Source organism: Megalobrama amblycephala, linkage group LG20 (assembly GCF_018812025.1).
Source record: "Megalobrama amblycephala isolate DHTTF-2021 linkage group LG20, ASM1881202v1, whole genome shotgun sequence".
NCBI classification, from domain to species: Eukaryota; Metazoa; Chordata; class Actinopteri; order Cypriniformes; family Xenocyprididae; genus Megalobrama; species Megalobrama amblycephala.
The window spans coordinates 12,007,333-12,034,347 of record NC_063063.1 but is presented as its reverse complement, the minus strand read 5'-3'; the positions used below and the strand labels follow the sequence as shown (position 1 = coordinate 12,034,347).

General features: G+C 36.7%; 2 protein-coding genes across 3 annotated transcripts; one reads left to right on the top strand and one right to left on the bottom strand.

Moving 5' to 3' along the window:
- Positions 1-1,621: 1,621 nt before the first annotated feature.
- Positions 1,622-9,188, top strand: cdc42ep1a (CDC42 effector protein (Rho GTPase binding) 1a). Of its 2 annotated transcripts, none has more exons than XM_048170172.1 (4): positions 1,622-1,801; positions 4,664-5,098; positions 6,014-6,829; positions 8,257-9,188. In XM_048170172.1, exons 3-4 carry the CDS (start codon positions 6,376-6,378, stop codon positions 8,865-8,867), a joined length of 1,065 nt encoding a protein of 354 aa, XP_048026129.1. In that variant the 5' UTR covers positions 1,622-1,801; positions 4,664-5,098; positions 6,014-6,375; the 3' UTR covers positions 8,868-9,188. The 2 variants fall into 2 exon arrangements, with proteins under 2 accessions (XP_048026129.1, XP_048026130.1); XM_048170173.1 differs by having other exon boundaries at positions 5,896-6,829.
- A 1,231-nt stretch (positions 9,189-10,419) lies between these two features.
- Positions 10,420-25,047, bottom strand: sh3bp1 (SH3-domain binding protein 1). Its single transcript, XM_048170171.1, has 18 exons — positions 24,815-25,047; positions 21,733-21,775; positions 21,488-21,592; positions 20,762-20,838; positions 20,495-20,606; positions 20,335-20,411; positions 20,100-20,187; positions 19,083-19,151; positions 16,475-16,565; positions 16,259-16,395; positions 15,982-16,093; positions 13,019-13,100; positions 12,851-12,931; positions 12,629-12,742; positions 12,436-12,533; positions 12,221-12,350; positions 11,857-12,128; positions 10,420-11,781 (listed from the first exon to the last, which is right to left on the bottom strand). Exons 1-18 carry the CDS (start codon positions 24,859-24,861, stop codon positions 11,495-11,497), a joined length of 2,022 nt encoding a protein of 673 aa, XP_048026128.1. The 5' UTR covers positions 24,862-25,047; the 3' UTR covers positions 10,420-11,494.
- Between the last annotated feature and the right edge of the window lie 1,968 nt (positions 25,048-27,015).

Sequence of the window (27,015 nt, the reverse complement as noted above, 5' to 3'; positions counted from 1 at the left end):
ATTTTGACCCAATGGTGACACCAAAACTAAAGCCATCTAGACTTTGATCACAGGCCTTTTTACAGTTTATGCAATGCCTGCTGAAAGCAAACACCCTCAAACAGGGATGCATTATTTAAATTTGAAAATTTAAAACTTCATAGCCTAGTTAAATTTCCTGAGCGCAATACATAAAAACATGAGGATAAAATGGAATCTTGTTGCTGAGCTGAGCAATTAACTTTTAATGTTTTTCCCCTGACTACTTTTACTGTTAAGTAAAAAATATTTCCATTGATAATGTAATGTTATGACAAAGTGGGAAAGTGCCCATGCATCATCACTTGGCGATACTGCCCGGCAACATTGCTCAAAAAGTTGCCCCATGTATCATCACCTTAAAGGGATGGTTCACCCAAAAATGAAAATTTTATGTTTATCTGCTTACCCCCAGAGCATCCAAGATGTAAGTGACTTTGTTTCTTCAGTAGAACACAAATGATGATTTTTAACTACAACCATTGCGGTCTGTCAGTCGTATAATTCATGGCAATGGGAACTCCATCTATAAGAGTAAAAAAAAAAAAATGCACAGACAAATCCAAATTAAACCCTGCAGCTCATGACGACACATTGATGTCCAGTGTGTGAGGTCTGAATGCACTCTGATGCCGGAAGTGATCACTCGCACTTACTGACATACACGCGAGAGATCACTTCCAACATCAGAACGCGTTTTCAGACCTCACACACCGGATACTCAAGGCAGTTGGACATAGTGGAGTATTAGAGGTAAAAATTATATAAATACTGTTCGGTTTCTCACACAAACCGATCGTTTCGTGTCTTAGGACATCAATGTGCCGTCACCAGCCGCAGGGTTTAATTTGGATTTGTCTGTGCATGTTTTTTTTTTTGACTCTTACAGATGGAATTCCCATTGACATGCATTATACGGCTGACAGACCGCAACGCTTGAAGTTAAAAATCATCATTTGTGTTCTACTGAAGAAACAAAGTCACCTACATCTTGGATGCCCTGGGGGTAAGCAGATAAACATCAAATTTTCATTTTTGGGTGAACTATCCCTTTAAGGTGTGTTTAACTGCGCAGACTGATCGGTGAATGATAACAAAGTACCACAAGAGCGATTAGAGACCAGACTGTGATCACGGTACTGTGATGTCATACACCCTTCGGTTTGCGCAGCGCCGCTTCAAGTCGAACACATATAGACAATTGACAGGGCTGGTCATGTGTTTTCAAAATGGCTGCACCCATGAGTGGGTACCCTGCTCCATGTAGAATAAAAAAAAGCTTTTTCTACAAGACTAATATGTCTGGAGTCTTTGTCTCATTTAAGTGTACATCATTTTAATGACACTACCCCAAAGTGCTATTAATGTTCAGCAAATAAACAGCCTAAATAAATAAGCTATAGCTTTAAACGTCAGATATGTAACAACACTTCAATTAATCCTTCTCCGTCTAAACGCGATAAACAAGTAAAAAATGTCCGAAAACTGAATAAAGTTTTTTTCGACTACCCGGGAGATCTACAGTAGTAGCATTAAACACATTGGGAACATGGAACTTGTCCAAGAAGTCTTCGAAATGCCCGCCCCCGATTCTGTCCTGACCAAACGCGCTTCCAGCAGCGCGAGACTGACACGGAGCTTCACACTGACCGCTGCCTCTCAAACAGAAGACTGTACAAAAGAGTAAAGTTTCATGGGGGACTGCTGGATCTTACCTTTCGTTGAGATAAATATTATTATTGCGTTTTGAGTCATGATTAATTTGTATTCTTCAACCCACGAGGTGAGTTGATTTGATTTACTACTGAATTGTCAGATTAACGACAGATTATTTTTGTCTCAGCATTTTGAATTCTCAACTCAACTCAATTTGCGTACTATTAACAGCGTAACTAGTGTTCATTTAGTCAATAAGAAGGCTATGGGATAAATACAGAGTCAGACTAGTCGTGTGTTAGTGTGTGTATGACGGAGGAAACCTAATCTGTGCTACTGTAAAATTAGTATGCGCGCGCCACTGCATACTTACAGTTCATGCCCCTTATGAGCGGCAGTCAAATGATGATTTTGAGTAATTTAATTCTTTATGATAAATTAAGTTTACTTAATTATATACTTTAGATAATAACCTTGATTCAAGGTTTGGTTTTGGATGAGCAAAACATGCACTTTCGGTGCAACTTTTATATATTAAACAGTTCCCTTAACAGTGAAGAGCTAGTGAAAAAACTAGGATGACATTAAGCAATAAAATCCAAAGTTCACAAATGACTAGATCAATAAACTGATGTGAAAACTGCTTCAGCAACATTTTAGTACAGCAACATTGATCTGTCCTTGTCCTATTTATTCAGTTAATGTTAAGTTGAAAATTAAAATGAAAATTTCCTTTCATTTCAGAGTATTAGTTAACTAGATTTCATCATTGTGCCTTTAACTTTTTGTATTAGTTTAGATTAGTACACCGTTCTGTAGATAGTATTTAGATTTCTGATCAAATTAAAGTGAAAGAAGTGTAAATAAGATAATAAAGGAAATAAAGACATGAGTAAAACAGACCCAGCCAGTTGCTGTATATTTTCACACATAAAACCATCATGGTATTTTCCATTATGGACTCACTCTGCCAGACGGTCATGCTGAGTGCTTTGAGTAAAAATAGGGTATGTTCAGATGATGAAATGAGTATATTTGCAATCATGATTTACGCCTAGGCAGCCCTTTTTTTCTTTAGGCCACATGAAATGCCAGAAAAAAAGTGGAGGTCATTGGGTGAAAAGGAAAAATGAGGCCTTATCTTCAGTGTTTGTTCACCTAGTTAGCTAAGTTATAAAGTAGCCTAGCTGAGCAAGATTTAGTTTTGGGGAAAAGGAGAATTGTATTAAGAAACACTTCCATTCACAATTTTTCAGTTTAATAGAACAAAAAATATTCAGTCAGTGTGACTGATGTTCATATCACTTATTTTTATGACATCATGTGAATCTGCAGTGGACGGCTGCTAAAATCAAGTGCTTTTAAGATCAGACAGATCCACTTTGATGCCCACATGAAAGAAGTCCGAAAGTCCCACAGAAAGAAACAAGAGGAAAACCCCCAAACATGTTTCCAATCTGGGATGTGGGTACTGTACTGGATGTCTGTAATAGACAGAGATGTTTCCCCCAGGAATGCATTCACACACACGGGTTCTATTAGACTGCGGTTTACGGGTTGACGTGTGCATCTCCTTCTTTGAAACAATGCACAGCCAGCTTCACAGACATAATTGCATTGTTTGCATCCACTAGAAGCAGCTGCAAGAATTATGAGACAGTGTGTTTTGGTTTATTGCCGTTTGTCATGTCAAGAGTCAACAGCAGCCCTGCTGAATGTCAGTGTACTAGTTGGTTATGTTATGTTTAGCACATTACATGATATATGCCACCAACCATCCCCATTTCTCAGATGTTGGGAAAAAAATGTTTGGGGACAAGGTTTCATTAATAAATTCATTTTAAATTCGTGTGATTTCATGTTGACCTAATACTTGAATATTAATACTTAAAAAAAACAATATTATTTAATATTATATCGGTCAAGATTTTGGAATAAGTACGTTTTTTTTTTTCTTCATAAGTGTCTTATGCTCACCAAGGCTGCATTTATGTGATCAAAAATATAGTAAAACTGTTGTATTGTGAAATATTATTACAATTTAAATAACTAAGCTTTCTATTTTAATATACTTTAAAATGTAATTTATTCCTGTGATGGCAAAGCTCAATTTTCCGCAGTTATTACTTCAGTCTTCAGTGTCACATGAGCAGAAATCATTGATATGTTGATATGTCAAACTTTTGACTGGTAGTGTAATTTATTATTTAATATTATATATTTTTAAACAAAGACACATAGTAATATAAAAAAAACCACTATATAAAATGTAAGAAATATAAGATTACATACACTATTTCTAGGTCATTAATAAACAAATTTCAGTCAGGAACACTTAAGTCAAAAATTACAAGAGACAAACTTTAGTCAATTTTTTATTGGCATATTTTGCTACAATTTGGCGGTATGGCTCTGTTCTAAATTCCCCGTTCTTTTCATGAGCTCCATGAAAGCCAAGACCGGGAACAGCAGCAGCTTCTGGGGACAACCTCCCATTTTTTAACTGGGAGAGCAGCACAAAATCCCCCTATTGAGAACAGTGCATGCATCAATGACAACAGAATGACACTGATTAAGTTAGACACAAGTTTAAGGAGGAGCTGGGGAGGAGGTGGATTGCAAGCAGCGTGTAGTGGTGGAAGCAGCCAAGCAAGCAGAGAGACGGAAGCTGCGTTTGAGTAATGCGCCTTATTTTAGAGTTGCCAATGGAGTCCATAGAAATCGGATCAGCTGATATGGGTGGGGTTGGAATTTATGAATCATCTGATAGCGGAGCTTTACTACGAGGCCTGCCTGAACTAACACAGAATGCTTGATTTGTGTTTACAAAAGGTCAGAAATACCTTGCAAATGGAGAAAAACCAAAAGCTAAGACATTCTGAAATTCATGTTATTTTTTAATTTATTATTCAACTATTGGGCATAGACTTTCTGTCTGCTTTGATCCTGATCTTTGTTACATATCCACCTGTTTCCCTCCCTCATACAGGACGTTTGTTGATTTTACAAGAACCCCTTCAACCTGGGACTTCTGAGTGGACTAAAGCCAGCAGAGGGGGATTCGGGGTGAAGGAAGAGACGAGGGATTAGGGGCTAATCCTGGACATGACCAATCCTTAAGGAGCCTCCGTCAAGCCGTACTATTGCCCAGATTATTACATTTAATTTATTGCCTTTTAAAGACACTTTATCTCCCTTGGGGGATTCCTGGTGAGTGGGCCGCTGGATTTGAGTATCTTTAAAAACAAAGGATCAGGAACTGAGGCCAGTGGGAGTAGAGGAACATGAGGAGAGTATACATGCAGGGATAAAGCAACAAACCTCCCTGCCGCCTCATACTCCAGCAGGGTGCGGGTCAGAGGTCACTGAATGAACTTGGATTGGGAATGTATGCGGTCACATTGATTACACAAAACTGATTAAGGTATGTTGCTTCTGTAAGTTTTCAGTAGTACAGCTGATTATTTGATTTTTAGACCTGACGCTAACCAGGTAAAGGGTGACCATGTGTCTTATCACACATGGTGAGTTTTAGTGGCAATTTAGCGGGAAATGTGCAACACAGCCAAAGCAAAGCTTGTCTTGGTTTGATGGAATGAGACTTGAGACTTCACACATTTAAAATGATTCTCATTATTTTAAGTACACTTAAGCACAAATTAAAAGTCTGAGCTGACCCCAATGCTAAAAAAGATCAAATAAACTACTAATAAACTCAGACTAATTGTGGGTGGCCCTTAAAATAGTTTTCTTTTTTTTATTAAATTAAATTATTATTATTTAACTATTACATTTTTTCTTTTCTTTTTATATAAATTAAATAATTATTTTTTAGGTTCGTTTTCGATATAAAAAAATGAGAGAAACTATATTTAAAAAAAAATCTTTTTTCAAATTTCATATCATTGTGAAATGTACACTCAGTGTCTGGGAAAATGCTCTGGTAAATACACATACTTTTGTAACAGGATACCCTTAAAGTGAACGACTGAAATACTGTAGAGTGCAAGTGAGTGACTGAGGAGTCAACGCTGAATTTAGGCATTTAAAGGGCACTACACACAATAATTAAATAAAAGACTCATTAAAACTTTCAGAGCAAAAGGTGATAATTAATGTTGCATGTCTGAGCCAAAATCTCATACTACAAACATTACATCACTTTCTTTTTAGGAATTGAATTGTTTACAGATATATTTTGCTAACATTTGGATCTTCCAGAGCATGTAGCAGCAGATTCTCTGGGCCTTACTAAAGAAGGAGCACAAGGTTTCAGTCCTAAACCACAAAGATATCTGCAGCCAGAGCTGAATTTATTTCTGAACTGATTTTTTTTCAGAAACACAAACCCAGAACAACTGTGAAGCCCAGAATCTTTGACCACATATGCAGCAGAGGTTTTCAGGAATTGGAGTCATGCACATTTTCAGCTCACATTTATCTTCACCGAATCTTTCTGGATATGAACAAAGACCGATGGCCAAAATGGGACATAGCTGAATGTGTGTGCCTTTTGAGAAACTGTGAAAAGAAACTTTCCACTCAACTGCGGTTTTTATTCTTTTGAGATATTTTGAAGCTTGAACAGCGATACGTGTATAATTTGCTTTCTTACATTGTTCTCACCATTTTTTAAAAATAATTTTTGTGGAGTTTTTTTTTACTGGCTCTGGAAACCTACGATTTGTACCTGGAAAAGTCATGAACTTGGGCAAGTTGTCTGGCCTGAAGGGCCTGGTTTCCCACTCCTCAGGAAAGCGTCGTTTTAAAGGTGACCTCACCCCGGACATGATCAGTCCCCCATTGGGCGACTTCCGCCACACCATGCATGTGGGCCGTGGAGGGGACGTGTTCGGGGACACCTCGTTCCTCAGCAATCATGGTGGAGCAGGAAATAACGCAGATGGAGACTCCTCCTCCACTTCAGAGAAGAATGAAGGATTCTTTTCCCGCACGCTTCGCCATGTCCGCAAGACCCCCGACAGGCACCGCGGCGGATCCAAGGATCTTTCACCCCCACCTCCACCCATTTCTCCAATCATAAAGAATGCCATTTCCCTACCCCGGCTGGACGTGGACTCACCCAACGGCTGTCCTGTGAAAGTGCTTTTTCCCAGTTCACCCAAAACACCAGAGAACTCCACATGCTTATATGGTGAGTCCGTCAGTGTTCACACTCAGAGTCAAATTCAGAAGTGAATCCCATAAATTGTGGGCATTCTGTGTGTGTACAGAATACAGAAGTCACTCCTGAAATGGTTGAATCAGCAGGGATGATTGAAGATACTACAATCAGTTTTCAAACAATGACGGAATTTTAAATTCGAGATATCTGGGTTTAGAATGAAAATGAATGAAATCCTAAATATATATAAATATATATTGGAAAAATCATGAACGTTTCATTATGTATTTTTTGTTTTTCTAATTTTACTCCTTTGTATAATATTTAATTTCCCAGATATTGCTGTTTGGGGGGTAACTTGTCTGCAAGTCATCGTGAAACATTGTATCCAAAGACATTTGTTCAATGATAAGTAAAATCATTTAAATTTAAAAATTTAATAAATAATAAAAATTTATAAAAATATTAAGCAGCACAACTGTTTTCAACATTGATAGAAGTAACATTACTTGAGCACAAAATCAGCATATTAGAAGGATTTCTGAAGGATCATGTGACACTGAAGACTGGAGTAATGTCTACACGGTAGTGCATGTAGCCGTATGTCTCATGCATGTTTTGTCTAAATTAAATATGTTTACTAGCTTTCTGTCCTTTAGGAAAACATGAGGCAGATCAAACAAAAGTGTTTGATAAACCATCTAAACACCTGTGGCAATTCCAGACTTCTTTTTAGACCCAGACATTACAGTTCAGCGATCAGCGTCTGTCTCACCCATTCAAATACCTCAAACATGCCTCACTGGCTTCTCTGCAGGAGAGCCTGTTCAAAAACAAAACCCCCACATGCTCATAAACACTCACCAAACTCACACCCAAACAGTCTGATGTTTATCCTGAGTTTAATTATCAATATATGGAAAGTATTAGTATGCAAATTAAGTGTTTAAATGAGCTTACTGCATGACTCACCATCGGACTGAACGCTAATTTTGTTCTGACCAGGGGCTATGAATGAGATGTTTTAGTGCTGAGCACACATCCTGTTTTAGAGCCCTGTTTTCAATCATGTCAAGAGTTTCTGTATCCATATAATGTACAACTATCCCATAATTTGTCATTTTCCTTTCTGAGCCAAGTGTGCACTTTTGCAAAGCTTTATATTGTCAGACACAGAAATCTTTAAGGGATAGTTCACCTAAAAATGAAAATTCTGTTATCATTTACTAAAACACTTGAGTCATTAGGGTGAGTAAATAATGGCAAACTTTTAATTTTTTGGATGAACTATCCCTTTTTGGCCATCTCGTCCAACCACATGGCAGAAATGATTTGCTACTTTTGCTTATACTGCAGTCCGGAACCACTAAATGTAATGTGTAGGTTCTCACTGCCCTCTGTTGGTCAAACTCATAAGCAAGATCAAGATCATTTGTTTTTCTTTCTTTGTTTTACAGGTTTGGAGTCTGGCTTTGTGACCTTGCCGAGACTGTCACGCACTGAGCGTCCAGCCCAGGGCAGCTCTCCCCCAGCCTGTCCTCCTGAAATCCATAGAGGCTCGCTTACAGACACGGGTATCCCGTCCTTCCCCTGTTCAGACTCCGTCAGTCCTTCTGACTCCATGAACTCTTTCACCCTTGATCTGGGCCCTTCCCTCATGTCTGAAGTCTTTGCCATGATTGACAGCCCTGTGTGTGAAATAGCCAGTCCCATCAGTGAAAAGTCACCGTCCACCGATAATAACTCTGAAGTGGACTCGGACGCAACCACGTCCTTGGTGGACTCTCTCCTGAGAGAAGACGATGACGGTAGGACGCGGTTGTATGGAGGAGAGTGGAAGCATTCAGACTTTGTGAATGGTGAGTCACCCAAAAAATCCATGCTGGGGGATCGGATGCACTCCTACTCTGTTGAGGATCACGGCATGGAGCCGGAGAGTTTCCAGAGGGCTGCTGATGTGCTGGCACGTCATTATGGGAGTGGAGGACTCAGGAATACAAACACCAACAACTCTCACAGGAGAGGACCGTACAACTATGCTGATGAGGAGGACGAGATCAAAGTCTAACACTACGAGATGCCTAAAGTCCAAATCACACAGCACTTTTAAAGGGATAGTTCAGCCAAAAAATGAAAATTCTGTCTTTATCCACCCTCATGTTATTCCAAACCCATTTCTTTCTTCTGTGGAACACAAAAGGCCACTCTTTTCGTTATAATGGAAGTGAATGAGGACTGGCCCTGTCAAGCTCCATAATGCTAAAAAGCACAATACAGTTATCATAAAAGTAGATTAAATGACTTGTGTGATATATATTCCAAGTTTCTGAAGCCATTTTACTGCATCATGTGATAAAGCGGCAACAATTCCTGGTCAGTTCAATTTGTGTCAAATCATTCAAACTGGTTTTCTGAAAAGGATAAACTTAATCACTGAAAAGATCAGACTTAAATAATTTGTCCATGAATCTGGCATTGCTACTTCCAATATGTACATGCTGAGGAGAACTAGGACATGTCAAGATTTTCAGTGAATAACACAAATGATTCATAATTTAAAGGGATAGTCCACCCAAAAATGAAAATTCTATCATTATGTACTGTACCCTCATGACTACATGACTTCCTTTCTTCTGTGGAACTCAAAAGAAGATATTTTGAAGAATTTTTCAACTGTTTTGTCATACAATTAAAGTCAGTGTGGTTCAACATTGTTTGGTTTCCAAGGTTCTTCAAATTATCTGGGTTAAGCGGTTATCCACTTAAATAACAATTAAATAATAAAATTTAAATGTCACAATAAAGAGATATGACTCCAGAAGATTTACATATACAACCCACAAGTCAAATGGACTACTTTTGTTCAACTTTTGGTACATTTTTGTCATTTTGGAGTTCGACAGCCCCAGTTCTCATTCAGGATCACTATATGGAAAAGAGCAGCAAGGATATTCACCTAAATCTCTCCTTTTGTGTTCCACAAAAAAGATCATTCAAGTTCTTTGGATGAACTATTCCTTTAATAACATTTCTAAATGTTTGCAATGGGGAAAGTTAATGGATTGTTATTTACCCCAACATTCATGGTGTTTTGAAGAAAGTATTGCATATATATATATATAAAAAAAAACAACATATGAGTGGATCTGCAAGCACATAAACTAATACTAGCATCTCAAATTTTCACTTTTGTTTGATCTCATCCCTAAAATATTAGCTTTGTTCCAGGGAAATAAAACCTGCCACAGTTGCTCTGTAATGCACAATAAACACAGCTAGCTAACAATGGTAACAATATGCCATTAAAATATGCAATATTTTAGTTTGCAGTATTTACATTTCAAGTAAACCTTATGTAGTGTACAGTGATACCGTGTAGAAGTACAGATGTATACCTGCTAGCTAATTTGTATTTACTTTGCAAAACACTTTGCATGTAGTTTTAATAGCTCATATTTTCATTGTGAATGACATTGTGTGGCAGTTTAAACACTTATTTCCTGCAAAACCAGCCATATGTACAAGACAGGACGAAGGCCTACAGGTCACTGTGGTGCACAACGCTGTGATGTGCTTTGTTTTCACATGAGCACAAACAAAACAGAAAAAATTAGCAACCATGACTTTCATTTCCTTTATTAGATGATAAATATCTTCAAATCAACACGTCATTCAGTAATATTATGCCCACCAATGTTTATCAATGTATTATGATATATGAATATGAATTTTGTTTGAATTTAAGTTTTGTTTATTATGACAGAGGAGCTGACCTCTCCATTCATTCCCTTAATCACAATATAATATGTACATATTGTACGTATGTGCGGCTTTGCACAAGAAATATACAAATTAGCAATGTATGTTATCAATGACAGCAATAAAGTTTTCATTAAAAGAAGCTATGAACAACATCAGCCTTAAAATGCTTTAACAAGTGTGACCATGATTTGACTGTTATGGCTTTTCAAATGTCATGCTTCAGAATAAGCTTATGCATAAATAGCTAATGTGAAGCGTCAGTACGCCCCAGACGGAAACCAAAGGAAGTCAGATTGTTCTATGTTATATTTGTGTTTGACAGTCCTTAAACCCTGCATCTCTATAGCAGATCTAAAATACTAGAAAAGAGGCTAACCAAAAAGACAAACACTACAGTTCAAAAGTTTAGGGTCAGTAAGAGTGTTAAAGAAACTAATAAATTGATCAAAAGTGACAGTAAAGACATTTATAATGTTACAAAAGATTTCTGTTTCAAATAAACGCTGTTCAGTTTTGAACTCTACATTCGTCAAAGAAACCTGAAAAATGTATCAAGGTTTCCACAAAAATATTAAGCAACACAATTATTTTCAACTTTGATAATAAGAAATGTTTCTTGAGCACCAAATCAGTATATTAGAATGATTTCTGAAAGATCACATGACACCGAAGACCGGAATAATGGCTGAAAATGAATATTTGCTATAAGATTAATAAATTACATTTTAGAATATATCAAATTTTAAATTGTAATAATATTTCACAATATTACTGTTTTTACTATATTTTTGATCAAATAAATGTAGCCTTAGTGAGCATAAGAGACTTCCTGTAAAAAGTCTTACAGAAAAATCCAAACTTTGGTTAAAGAAGATACTGCATTAACTGTTAGATGTCATCACAATCCAGTCCTTTTTCCAGTCCACTTTCTATTCACTGAGCTGGAAAGGTGAGCTGTTTGTTCAGTGCTTGGGGTGGTTGTGGAGGAGGGACTTTGGGTCTTCTGCCTTGGGGTTTCTTTGGTGGTCCTGCTTCAGGCAACGCGGGTAGTGGAGCTTGGGTGGTTTCGGGCTTTGGTGAAGGTGGTGCTTTTATTTCAGAGCTTCTAGGCAGAGGAACAGGGAACACTCTCGTCTGGGCTGTGGATACAGGGCCTGTCTGGCTTACCGGAGGGCCTTTGGCAAGGTTTGATGTCTTGTGCTGGATGAACGACCTCCTTGCTGTAGAAATCAACTGCAAATTTAGTTTCTACTACAATAATATGACACAAAAAGCTTCTATAATTGCAGACGTACGTTTATATGGACCAGCGATCTTCAGCGTGGGCTCCTGGGACTGGGAGGACGACTCCTGAATTGGCTCTGATTGGTTGAAGCTCTTCGGCTTAGTCTGCGATTGGCTTTGGGCGAGTACCGGAGTGTAACGAGGAAGTGCCGAAGGGATGTGATTCTGTGTAGGTGGTTGAGCGACTGAATCAGAATTGGTGTTGTCCCACAAAACAGCATCACGGTTCACCTGAGCAGCTTTAACAACTACTGTCCCACCGAAATCCTCAGATGATGCAGAGCTGAAATAAGCACAGCCAAAACAAGACTTTTGTAAACTTAACTTATTCAGTAAAGAGTCTTGACCTTAGAAATTATAAAGGAGGTTCACTACCTGTCAGTTTTTGATAGGGATGGTCGACCAGAGGAGAAAGAGAGAGAGGAAAAGACGCTGTCAGAAAGAGATCTCGGGGATATCGTCGGAATCGGGCTTTCAGGTTGTTCTGGGATCTCGAAATCAGCCTCTAAAAGTACATTTAATTTATTTGGAAATTTTTATATAAACTTCATGAAATGAGATGAACAATGACTTGTGTAATGTTCCTGTACCTTCGGGGAAGAGGCTCTTGGAATACTGTATGAGCGGCTCTATGACAGTCACAACTTGGACCGAAGATGCGGATGCCATGGTTAGCAATGATGTCTCTCTGAAATAGAGAAAAGTAGAGGGATAATTTAGGAGATTGAGTTGTGGATGCACAGTTGAGAAGTCCAGACTTGTGTTTGTGTGTGCTATACTGACTCCTCACAGCGAGGCCACAGTAGATTAGGCCCAAGCACTATGGCAATATTGCTGGGTGTCATCTTATTTACTGCTTGCTGCTCTGACAAGTGTGACAGAAACTGGACAAGGTATCTGATGGAGAGAGAGATGAAGTCAAAGATAGACCTAGACAGTGAAAGTTTGGTGTGAACTTGAACATTAATAGTTTGGGGTAGATTTAGAGTTGAAAATCTACCGTACCTGAGGTTGTTATAGTTTTCCGTGGGAAGTTTTTGCAACACTATCCGAAGCTGCTTCAATTTTTCATCTGTTTCTTTTTCTCTACAATTTTAAAATGGATTGAAACTCAGTACCTGAGGTGTTTTAACACCATTGATACAGAAACAAACAAGCCACATATAGACTTACCCTGCAGCTTTGAACCAGTCATTATATAGCTCAACTGTCATGAGCGGTTCAGGCAATTCCCTCAAGTAACACTTAAGAGCCCCTGGAAAGACAGCGCAAACAAAACAAGTTTAAATATTTTTAATAGTATTTGCATTTGTGCCAATCAAACCTGCTAAAAATGAAAGAAGTAGTTTACGCTAAAGCAACATTTTTACATTGTTCCAAACCCGCATGACTTTCTTTGTTCCATGTAACCAGTTTTGGGGAAAATTACTTTTAAAAGTAATGCATTACAATATTGCGATACTTCCTAAAAAAAGGAACTAATTGCAATACTTAGTTACTTTTCATGAAAAGTAAAAGTAATGTGTTACATTACTTTTGCGTTACTTTTTCTCACCTGGGCTGGGCTTGCTTCTTTGTTTTATAATAACCAAAAAAAAAAAAAAGTTCTATTTTTGGCAAATATTAAGGCCCTTTCAAGCCATTCTGGATTAAAATAGAATAGGATACAGGAGAAGGAAGATCACACTTTTAATTATAAATCTAATCTAAAGTCATTTTTGCTTATTAGTATGGTTGAATTAGATCAGCAGCAAAGACATTGGTTAATAAAGTGAGATTAAATACATAAAGTATCTTTGTGTAATTTAATTATTACAGGTTTACATGAAATTCTTAAATTGCATTTCACTGTTTTTATTCCTTTTGAGGAATACTGAATGTTTTTTGTACAAGTGAGATGAGTAAATGCATGTTCACATTTAGTCAAGAACTACAATAACCATCATGTTCACACTGTTACTGTGATTTTGCCAAGTAAGACATGTTCCTGGATTAACATCTTTGTTGATTCTGGAACAACATTCCAATCAACCAATCAGATTTGAGGGACAAGTTTAGCGTTTATGTCAAGTTTAGGCTTGCAACCAGGGTTAGGTGCTTCTACATCAATGTTATTCACATATCTTTCCCCTCTGATTTTAGGGATAAGTTTTGGGTAGGATTAGGTTTAGGGGTAGGAATATGGTTAAGACTAAATTTTCAGACTGGAATGTTGTTCCCGGATCAACAAAAAATGTTGATCCAGAAACATGTCTTACTTGGCAAAATCACCATGTTCACACAGCGCACACAACGCCTCTGGACTTACCCTATTTCTCTCAACATGAGGACAGGAGAGCTGTCAGTCAATAAATGTGAAAAAGTAACTTGCGTTACTTATTTGAAAAAGTAACTTAGATATTTTGCTGTAAATTGAAAAAGTAATCTGTTACTTTACTAGTTACATGAAAAAAGTAATCTGATTACATAACTCAAGTTACTTGTAATGCGTTACCCCCAACACTGCATGTAACACAAAAGAAGTTGTTTAGCAGAATACCTTTTTTTCCCTACAATGAAAGCGAATCGGGAATAAAACTGACAAGCTCCAAAAATGTTATTTAAATCTTCAAAATAATAATAATAATTTTGGTAAGATGTATTGAGACGGTTTTGATGTTAATGATGAGACACATTATAACCACTGATGTCAAACCTGATGAATTTATGCAGACATGAAATGGGAATGAGATTTTTGCTACAATGGGGAAGGATTTCAGTTGACTTTTGACTTTTAAAAATGTTCCATACACAAAGCTATGTGGCTTCACAAGACTTTGAATGTAGCACACAGATGTTTATGGTGTATTTTAGTCATTTTAGAGCTCAATAGTGTCTGTCCCAATTCACTATCACTGTATGAAAAAAAGAGCAGCTCGAACATTCTACTAAACTTCTAATTTTGTGTTCCATGGAAGAAAATCAAACGAGTTTGAACCACGTGTATAAATGATGGCTGAAATGTTACTATAATAGACAACGGAGGATCCTAGAAACATCTGGGTTTTTTTGTATATATGCTGCAGTTTATCACCTCAACCACATATAGCAACCACATTTGGTGTAACACAATGCACTTTTCCCATTATTGTCAGTTAAAGCATCAGCCAATTTCTGAGCTAACAAAAATACATTTTTCTAACGTTCCCATTAAGTAATGAAAATGTTATTTCTGAATGTTCTCTGTAGGTTCAAAACATCCAGTTTTCTAAATGTTTTAAAAACATCAAAATGTTACATCTGAATGTTCTCTGAACCATCTGAAACAAATAGTAAGTTGTAATATTTAAAGGGATAGTTCACCCAAAAATGAAAGTTCTGTCGTCATTTACTCACCCTCAAGTAGTTCCAAACCTGTATGAATTTCTTTGTTCTGCTGAACACAAAGGAAGATTGACTACCATAGTAGGAAAAATAAATACTATGGTAGTAAATGGGGGCGAGATCTGTTTGGTTACTGACATTCTTCCAAATATCTTCCTTTGTGTTCAGCAGAGCAAAGAAATTCATTACAGGTTTGGAACGGAACTACTGAGTAAATCATGACAGAACTTCCATTTTTGGGTGAACTATCCCTTTAAAAACATTAGACTAATGTCCAACTAAAAATGTTTCAGAAGAACGTTCCATGAACAATGTATAAATAATGTTTTTGTACTAACGTTTTGATAACATAATGAAAGACCCCATAACTTTGAACAAACGTTCTATTAACGTTACAGGAAGAAGGTTTTATTCATAACATTGAGAGTCAAAGTTCTGAGAATGTTCTCTGTTAACTTGGACTACGCTCATAACTCAGGTTGCACTTTTAAAATGAATCATAGATTCAACAAAAGTTGGTAGCACTTTATTTTACAGTCCTTTTTCGCATAACATATACTTATTGTAGTAATTACAATAACTAGGTAATAACCAGGTGCTAGTCCAGAAACTACCTCTAAACCTAATCTTAATCCATGTTGTTACCTTATATTATTCAGTACTTTTTTGGTAAGTACACGTACTATTGAAAGTACACGTACTATAAAATAAAGTGAAACCAAAAAGTTAGTCTGTCACACAAAAAAACAAAAAGAGTTACAGTGGCCTTTCACCTGCCACAGCATGTGGGTCAGAACTGAACTCATTCTGGTCGACTGTCCCTGAATCCAGACAGTTTTTCAGTTTTTTCACAACAGATGCAGCAGCTGCTAGTCTGAACAACCCCTAGATGATATTTATAAAGATAGATAGTGAGAGATAGTGAAGATGTGAGTCAAAAAGCAAAACAATATACTGATTATAGTGGGCATGCAGTTATGTGGGTGTGCAATTCTTTGTGTGTAGGTGCAAAGCTGCATATGTGGCTTTTAAAAACAAGTGTACGCTTACCTCTTCCCTGAGTCCTGTACGAAGCAGCATGCTTACGCACTCTTCAATAGGGACAGCAATCTTTTTCCCACAACTCTCAAGGTGAGACAGCAGAGGCTCTCCGAATACCTTATTTTCTGATGAACTCACTTGGGGCTCTACATTCAAACAGACAATACGCATTTGCAAATGTTTAGATACTGAAATCACTGCTAAACATCATTTTCCTCTGCTCACCTGTGTTGCTGTGACTCTCTTTGAGCTCTGTTATGTTTTTCTCCAGGAATTCATGTGAGGCCTTGTGATATTCAGCTTGCAGCTCTAGAAGCTGTCAGAAAGACAAACAAGCTCATAAGTCACATTTATATTTTTCCCTTATGTTTTATTTTCTTATTAATATTATTAAAATGACTGAAAACATTCCAAGAAGTCATCTCAGGACAATGAAATATAATTCATAAGAAGATATGTAGATATATTTATATATAAATCACTAAAGTAAAGAAATAATTGTGTACACATAATACAAATAACATAAAATGCCAGGCAAACAGTTAAATACACTGTGTGCTGAAAAAAAAAAAAACATAAAAAATAAATAAATAACCCGTGAGCAGTGAGGATAAGCAGTTTGGCGAATGGATCGGGTACAAATTTGTAGATTAAAATCTAATTGCTGTAATAATGGGCCATTTTATAAATTATAATGATAATAATGAATGATATCTAGTGTAAAAGGACTTAAAAGGAACAATTCTATTTTGGTATTGATTAAAAGGGGTACTTGAGCATTTCTAATTAGCCTGTGGAGGTAAGGACACACTGTAAAATCTAATACATTTTATTGTAGACACCGACTACCTCAAAAAATGTAAGTAATGCAACTCAAATTTTTAAAGTAAACAATAATTATAAGTAACAATTAAGTCAAACTAAAAAAATAATAATTTTATTTAATGTTTAAGTCCACTGTACTTAAAACTGTTGTTTATATCATATGTAATGTTCTTATTTTTCAGTTATTTTGATGCAGTGGTTGTAAAACCCAATAAGTTCAGAATACTCAAAACATAAAAGTAAACAACGCAAAGGTTATTTTAGTAGAACTTAAAAATTATTTTATACTACACAAATTCAGTAATTACAATTGAATTGAAATATTGAATAAACTAACACCTAATCTTTACGGTTAAGTGTTTGTTATCAAAAGCACACCATCATGCGCTAATGTAACCATCAAAGAAACTATCACTATTTACTTGCATGAACTGTTAATCAACATGCAGTATTTATAGCCTTGAAGTTTTGCAGCCTGTTCCCAACCTAACCACAGGCACTACTCTTTACCATGATGGTAACCCTACAAAACTTCATCACAGAAACACATTTAAAGGTGCTCTAAGTGATCCTGGGTGGAGTAACTTCCTGTTGACGTTCGAAGTGTTGTCAAACAAAACAGAGGCTAACTAGACCCTCCCTCCTCCTCTTCCTCCCCCTCCCCTCCGTGCTTCCTGAAACAGTCATGAACGCGCATTTAAAATCATTCTTGTCGGTTATTGGCTGGAACGTGTTTATTATGTTTAGTGGTCCAGGCTGCACCAGTCTGTTTTTATTGCCATTTTTGGAGCTTGTGGCGACTACAGAGACCGCGTTTTTTTTACTGTGTGTTCAGGGGACAGGCAGCTAGCGGATAGTGAGGAGATGTTTGCTGTATGTGACAAAAAAATGTTTTGGCCTAAAAATGCGTGACAACACTTAAAGCACCTTTAAATACATAAATAACAGAACATTAAACAATAACACATCTTCCCCTGGATTAATCTTGTGCAAAAACACACAAAATAACACTCAATTTCAACATTTATTCTCCCTTACAGAGTGTGACGCAAAGCATGGTGGGAACTTGAAATCTGCTGCAACTCAATTTAATGTTGAATGGATTCTTCTGATAATGTTAGTTACGTCGGTAACATCGGCAATGACGTGACATGGATGACGTCACTTTATATCGCTCAGTAAACTTAAAAATAATTTAAGTATAAGGGTTTACTCAAAAATGTTGAGCTACACAAAAATAAAACTAAACTCCTCATTCAGAAAATGTAATTGTTTTAAGTTGCATCAATGATTTAATTGACTTTAAAGGATTAGTCCACTTTCAAAAAAAAGTGTTCCTGATAATTTACTCACCCCCATGTCATCCAAGATGTTCATGTCGTTTTTTCTTCAGTTGAAAAGAAATTAAGGTTTTTGATGAAAACATTCCAGGATTATTCTTATAGTAGACTTCAATGGCCTCCAAATGGTTGAAGGTCAAAATTACAAAACTACAAAATATAGCTTACGCTGAATGTCCTACGTCTTCCATATTCAACTTACACAACGAATGCGGCGCCAGTTTCGTTTTTTTCCGTAAGTAGAATAGGGAAGTCGTAGGACATACAGCGGGAAAGCGGAAGCATGTGCAATGCAATCATCTGTTTATATAAAGCATATACGTACTGTTGTATTTTTTTCGAAAATGACCGATCGTTTCGCTAGATAAGACCCTTATTCCTCATCTGGTATCGTTTAAAGCCCTTTGAAGCTGCACTGAAACTGTAATTTTGACCTTCAACTGTTTGGAGTCCATTGAAGTCCACTATAAGGAGAATAATCCTGGAATGTTTTCATCAAAAACCTTAATTAACTTTGGACTGAAGAAAGAAAGACATGAACATCTTGGATGACATGGGGGTGAGTAAATTATCAGGAAAAGTTTATTTGAAAGTGAACTAATCCTTTAATTGCAGTGTACTCAATCTTTATCAGTTAGTAGTACTGTTTACAGTGCATAGGTACTCACACGAATGAAATAGCTGGCATACTCATCCTCTTTAGTGGCAAAATGATAGAGGTCTGCAGAGTACTGATCCTGAGAGAAAGAAAATATATTGGTTTATTGATTTCTTTCCTGTGCATTCCTTAAAAATATTGAGGCTTGAGAAAATCTGATGAAAATCACACATTTTTATGTCAGCTTATCAAAACTACAAGGATTGTTTAGCTGACTTTTTTCACCATGATTTTTTTGGCCTTAAGACAGTATGAAAAGCAGAGAGAGGAAATAAGATCAGCAAATGATATGAGCTAAATTTGAACAAGCTGTAAAGCAGGGGTGTTAAACTCAGTTCCTGGTGAGCCAATGTCCTGGAGAGTTTAGGAGCTGGTTGGAGCTAAACTCTCCAGGACAGTGGCCATCCCGCAGCGGAGTTTGACACATGTGCTGTAGAGTTTCATTTTGGTAGCCAAATTTGATTTTATCAAAACCATAGGTTAGAAAAATCCTGTTTCATAGTGCTGAGTAGAGAATGGCTATCTAAAAGTAGTTGGTTAGAATGAGAATAGCAAAATATAGTCCAATCATGATAACTCTCTGAATAATTTTAGCATGTTAATGTATATGACATTGTAAATGTGTTTGGTCTTGACGGACTAGATCTGATACGCACACTGTATGGACTTTCTACTGCCTAATAGATAAACAGACATGTTGCTGTGAGCATGTAAGATATGCTGCTGCATGAATAGGCACACATAAATCCGTAGCAGATCTAGACAGGTGGAGCTGGGGTAGGTGGAGGGGTTCAGAGGACCTCTAATAGCATGCTGCAGGACCAGCGAACACTGAACCAGATCATTTAAATGTTGAGCAAGCAATCTCACTGGAGAGGACAATCAGCTTGTGCCATGTAGTAAATGATGTGATTGCTAGCAAATTGCATTTAAAGAACCTATCAGGCTGTGCCATCTAGAGTTTCATGTCAGAACTAGGCCACGGTAGCATAATCAGTCTGGGACCAGTGAAAAAACAAACTTTAACCTTGATAGACTCCAGTCTCTTCCAGGCCTCCTCTACATCCTCTCTTAGTCCGTCCTGCTTAGCCTGTGGGCCTGTGCTGGTCTGAGATCTAAAAGTGAGAGTGCATGTAGAGGACACACATTGCATAACTGTTCATGACACAAATATATCTTCATAAAAGAGGATTGCAATGAAGTTGTGATTTATGTTGAAAGAGAAGTTTGAGACACATTGTTGTCAAAAATAAGAAATTCACCTGACGCGAGCATTATTCCAGTCTGTTGTAAGTTTAGCAAACTGTTTCTTGTTTTTCAAGATCTCTGGCAGGTCCTCCTGCATAGATAACGTCGGTCATGTATAGGTCATGAATACTGTCTGTTTCAGTTCATATGGTTTGGTAGTAAGAAAAAAGCTACCTCACTGAGCTTATTCAGAGGCACAAGAACTTCTTTCTCCAACTTCATCTCAAAGTCAGCCAGAGTCCGTGCCAGGAAATTTTGCATGAAGCAGCACATTTCCAGAACTTTTCTGCAGGAAGGTTAGGAGTGTGTAGAAACAGACTGTAAATGGTGTATTTCCAAGGCAACTGTGCTACATTGCTATTTACTCTTAACTCTGACTGTAAATCAACATTTACATCAGTATCATGCAAGATATTTGTGTTAAAGTATTAAAATACTCACCTTATAGAGGATTCACCATCAAAATCTTTAAAGCTCTCAGCCATGCTGACAGAGAGCATCATGAGGGGTAACTTTTTCTGTAAATAATGAAAAATATGAATGAGCAAAGTGAGTGAGGAAATAAGGAAGTACTGAATGTCACGTTTTTGATAGTTCTGCTTTAGAACTATTAGTTTACACTGCTAAGGGACAAATGTAACATAACTGTGTGATTTCATAGCCTGATGCAAATGAGGGGAAAAAAGAGAGGAAAACTGAGCAAAAATCAGAGAAATGGAGCAGATTTTCCTCACCTAAACCTATTTTACAAAGAGAAAGAAAATGAAGAATGTTCTTGAAGAATAAGAACAAAATGAAGGCCTGCATTTAGCACTTCTGAGCAGCTGCCACATATTTGAAGCATATCCAAAACTTTTTGTCTAGACATAATTATCTATACACAGACATGAGGAAACCTCAGAGGACAGATTCAGGGACTCTCTATCACCCCTGGAGCAATTTGGGATCAGCTTCACAAAATGGTAGGCCAAGATAGACTATTGGAAGAAATCCCACCATCCACTGTGACGGTGGTCTATGTAGATGATCTTCACAGCCACAGCATTTCATCATATGACCAATTCATTTGTCTCTGTGAACGTTACTCACTTTTCATATACAGCAACTGCTTCAAAATCTGTGCCAACACACTTATAAACCACATGATTGAATAAGGGCTCAGCTTACCATCCGCCTCTCTGAGTCCAGTCCCTGCTGACTCTGCAGGCAGCCTACCAACTTCTTATGAATGATCTGGGCAGCTTTCTTGGCTGGCTCCACACGTTGTTCCACCTTAAAGCAACCAGATGGAGCATTCATTTACAGGGCCCTGTATCCAAATACTGTTAACACAGTGTGTATGAAGGCATCTCAACAACTGTGGTTTATGCAGATTTAATAGTTAAGGTGTAATAGTGGTAGAAATGCCTCACCAATACCAGATCCTCTGAAAGAAGGTCAGTTGCATCTTGTGACCTACAAAACAGAAACAAATTACCTTGAAGATTTCTTGCATTATACTGATGGCAACCTCCACAAGTAATCACAGCTGTGTTTGATATTCAGACCAACAGTGACATGTAAATGTAATATTGCTTAATTATAAGTTCTATAAGCAAGAAGTTAATACTGAGTAAATTGTATTTACTTAATAAAAACAGTTACAAACTAAACCGCAGTGAGTGAACAAATTGGCCTAAATGAATAATTCAATGACTCACTCATAGGGCCCTATTTTAACAATCTAAGCGCATGGGGCAGATGCACTTAGAGCATGTCCGAATCCTCTTTTGCTAGTTTAACGATGGAAAAAATGGTCAGCGCACCAGGTCCAAAAGGGTTGTACCTAGTCTCTTAATGAGTCATGGGTGTGTTTTGAGTGTAACTTGCAATAAACCAATCTCATCTCCCATTCACTTTAACTATTTACATGGCAGAATTTGCAAGCAGAAAGACTAAACACTTCTCCAAAGAGGATTCCTTTTATTTTCAATATTTAAAAATGTCTATGTGCTGCACCTATAGGCACATATTACTAATGTACCCTTTAAATAACAACAACAAAACAAATAAATACTGTGATACTTTAGACCAGGTTTTTGTTGGTCAATGGCGCAGTCATTTTCAGTTGCCTCAAAATAGCAACACGCCAACAATGCGCCTGAATACACCTCATTTTCAAACCAGCACGCTCATGGGCAAAAAGATGGGTACAAGTGCATTTGCACCCATAAACAACGTGGGCGCCGGAAGTGAAAATGATAACTGCGTCGACCTGAAACTAGCAAAAAGCACTTGCATCACACCTGGCATCACTTTGTGCCTGATGTATGATAGGGCCCATAAAGACTGTTTCATTCCTGAATGAATCAATATTTTTGAGTGAACTGGTTGAATGAATGATTCAATGACTGACTTATAAAGACAGTGGCTGCATATGAATATACTTACATCCTTACAACAGTTTGAGAAAAGAGTAGTGTGTCTGACTTCAAAGTATTCAAATGAGTAGATAAAAAGTACCTAGAAGACCTACTACTTCCAGCAAGTGTGCATCCAATGGACACTTTATTATCCCATCAAGCCATGGAGAGGTGTTGTGAATGACAGTGAAGCGATGTAATTGACGCTGATAGGTCACATGACAAATGTAGTACATGTGGATTTTATTCATAATACACATATTATTTTTTTAACAGATGCAAAATAAGTACTTATTCAAAAGACAAACCTCGGAGATTATGCAATTTCAAATGCAGCCATTGTTATATTCCTGAATGAATCACTGTGTGTGAATGAATCGGTTGAACGAATGATTCAACATGTCACTTGTCAACAGCTACTAGTGTAACAATGTAACCTGTGCGAAGAGTCACTGAAAATCCACTAATACACAGATTGACTGTGATACACATGAACACTGAAATCCAAGTGTTGTTGGACTGTATATATGCACTCTTGGAGAGCTGCCTGGTGATCAAATTCAAAGACCAGAACTAACTGTTGTATAAACATATTTGACTTATAAAGAGAGGGATCACATATAAACAAAATAGAACTGCAAATAAGGGTTAGGGTTAGTATTAAATTCTGAATTCATAAAAAAGTCAACACTTTATCCAAGCAAAAGATGCACATAACAAACCATTCACCATATAGCCTAACCAAAGCACCCAAAACTAAAATTAGAGAGCCACGACTGCTGTAGAAAACAGGCCAAAGTGGGCAGAGGGGAAGTGGACTGAAGGCTGAAGCACAAACCATTTTACTCTCTCGCTTAACCACAATCTATTGTTCAGCATTTATAATAAGTAGATACACAAACTTCATCATCATCTGTAGCCTTAAAAGTCATCTCAGAGATATATGTAATTTCCTATGTTTGCAGTGTTTCTAAAAGCAACCAAGAACACAAACACATGAGAGGCCATTTTTGTGTGACTGAGAAGGGGACCATGGTTATATATATTATTATAAGTAATTTATTCTAAAGCTGAATTTTCAGAATCATTACTCCAGTCTTCATTGTGTCATAATCCTTCAAAATCATTATAATATTTGGTGCTCAAGAAACATTTCTTCTTATTATTATTATACTTAATGTTGAAAACAGCCATTTTGCTCAGAATTTTTGTGGAAACCTTGACGCATAGCATTTATTTGAAACCTTGTAACATTATAACTGTCTTTACTGTCACTTTTGATCAATTTAATGTATCTTTGCTGAATAAAAAGTATTAATTCCTTTAAAAAAAATCTTTCTGATTTTACAAACTTTTGTAAAATACTAAGTAATGGCTATTCTATAGCTATTATGAATTGTATAGCCTGTTCCATAGGATCTCAACAACCACAAGCTGTACGTGGTATACGTTTTCTGCTTCAAAGGTCACACAAACAATTTTATCAGCAAGGTATTGTCTCTGCTTTGAGTCTGGGGTTAAGAAGTTTATTAATATCCTGTTAACGTCATCTTGTTCTGTGCAACCTGCAGATGTGCTCCAGCAACTAAAAACTTCCAACTTTACTCACGGCCTCTTTCAAAACAATCTCCTAATCACTGTCAAGTTATTAAGACTCTACATAATAATAAATGTATGTAAGCATGAGAGTACAAATGTCATTGAAATCAAAATTCTAATATTGGTACGCATTGTTTGCGTGACATTTTGTTTTTACAGTCAACCCTAGCTGTTTCCTCAGGCTTGAACAATTGAAACAAGACTCAGACTGAAATAAAGTAACCAGTCAATGTCTGAAAAAGTGCTAAAGTTATAGACATATTAATTGTGAACAGCCTATCAGACTATCTTTCAGACTATCTTTCATCACAAGTGAGTCATGTTAGGAGAAATCAGACAGCTATCAATTATATTAAAATTTTGTTTTGCTACAAAAGATAAGCAAGACTACTGTTTAAAACAGTCACAACTTGGTCACATGTAGTGACATTCCTGTAACACTGTCTCATACAACACCACAAACAGTCTGAAGTCAACAAATGAAAGTACTTACTTCCCCCCATTTCCAAACTGCTTTAAGATGTTAAACTGCTTTAGCATGATTGTGAAGAATCTGATGCCTTCGAGTAATTGATCCTACGCGCAGGTCAAGAGTATATTAGTTTCATTTGATAGAAAATATTGCTCTCTGAACTCAGTAAACAAGCATGTCATTCAGACTTGTGTCAGCAACAGTCTCTACTTGACTGTTTCACATTTGTGCACACACCTCATCGACTCAGAGAAAGAGGAAGTTACCAAATGCATAAGAGGAAAGACAATTTCATATCATGCTGTGAAAGTCATGCAGTCCTCTCAGGCCACAGAGAACACTGAAGTAGATTTGTACAGCTTTCATTTTCTATATAAGCGCAAAAAACAACATTAATAATCATGACCAAACATTTTGTTAGAACTTTTACTTCAATGTCATTTAAAGTAACTACACTGCTAAAAAAAAAAAAAAGGTTAAATTTACAGTTAAAAAAAAATGCTGTGGTTGCCAGAAATTAAATGTAAAAAGAAGCAACATTTTATGTTTTACATATTTAACTTAAATTTACAGTAAAAATGCATTTCATTAACTGGTATAACCAACTAATACTAAAACTAGTACTAATAATATCTGTTTTGTACCTTTGTAATACACTGACAATGAGAAAGTCACATGATGAGTCAAAGCTCATCACAGGCAGCCTTTTCACATGTTGAAAAGATAAATACTAATATATAAAAGGTGCACAGTGTCATTCACACAAATCCTAAACACCATCATAGTAACACATATGACACTAAAGTAATGCAATAAATATTAATTTAACAACATTAGGAGTTCATAAAACCCTAATGTACATAACTGATATAAGAAAAAACTGAGAAAAAACATCAAATGTGAAGTGTCATGCAGAGAATTTTGGAAATGTCAATTTACGTTTTTCCACTTTAAATTATATGACTTCTTCTTTTTCACTTCCAAAAACTATATATACAGTCGTGTGAAGAAAAAAAAGAGACATCCTATTGAATTTTATGGTTAGGTATCAGGATAAGGTCCTTGGCAGGCCTTAAAATTAACTTTCAGCTTCAACATTTATTTATTATTATAAAACGGTTAGTTCCTGTCCTTGGTTCTGATTGGTCAATAGCTGTGTTTTATTCACGATAAAACACGGCTATGACCGCTTCACACAACGGTTCTGTGTATCACTACACAACACCCTTAGCAACCTCTCTTAGCAACGTAAACAGTTTTTTCTCAATTTATATTGTTCATTGAAGCTTACTGTATTACGTAGAAGAGTATTACGAGAAAGAGATCGATTGAGCGAGTTTATTACCTGCATTCAGATTTAGCATTTTCCTTCAGGTTAGTCCTATGTTCATAATAAAAAATATATTTAAATTTCCACTGCAATATCCTTTTAACAGTTAAGGGGTTTTCCCATGACTGACAGCGCTAGTCAAAGCATTTGTCAGTTGCGTTTTGTTCCGTGTTCACTACATTTCAGTCTTTTCAATATAAAAGTCTTTGCTACTGACTGACACACTCATAAAGTCAGTCTTTGCTGCCTTCTAATGGTGCAATAATGTAACTTCTGTTGCTGTTCACGGTCAGGGACTATTTTTTCTGGTGGAAGGCTTTTAGTGATTTTACTTCATGAAAGTTGCATTGATACATAATTTTTGGCTTTAATATTTGTATTGTGTGGTAACCGTTTTATAAAGGCAATAAGGTACGAGAGGCTGTGCTGTATCGTGAATAAGTCACAGCTTCGCGTCGTGCCTAACAACGCCCTTCAGCCGTGACTTATTCACGATACAGCACAGCCTCTCGTACCTTATTGCTTACATATAGCACATTTAATAACAACGTTGTTCCCCAAAGTGCTTCACAGTTATAGTTAAAACATGCATATAAAAAATGGTAAAAAACTATCAAAAAGATACCTTGCCTAGTAAATAGGCATTACTACACACTCTTAGACATACACCCTCACACAGCTGTCCAGTGAGCATAGTATAGAAAAAAAAAAAACACTTCAATAAACAGAATACGCTTACTTTGGAGAAAGTTAAAGTTAAAGTTAAGTTACTTTGAAAAGTAATGCATTACAATATTGAATTACTTCCTAAAAAAGTAACTAATTGCATCATTGGTTACTTTTTATGGAAGGTTATGCATAACTTTTGCATTACTTTTTCTCATCTGGGCTG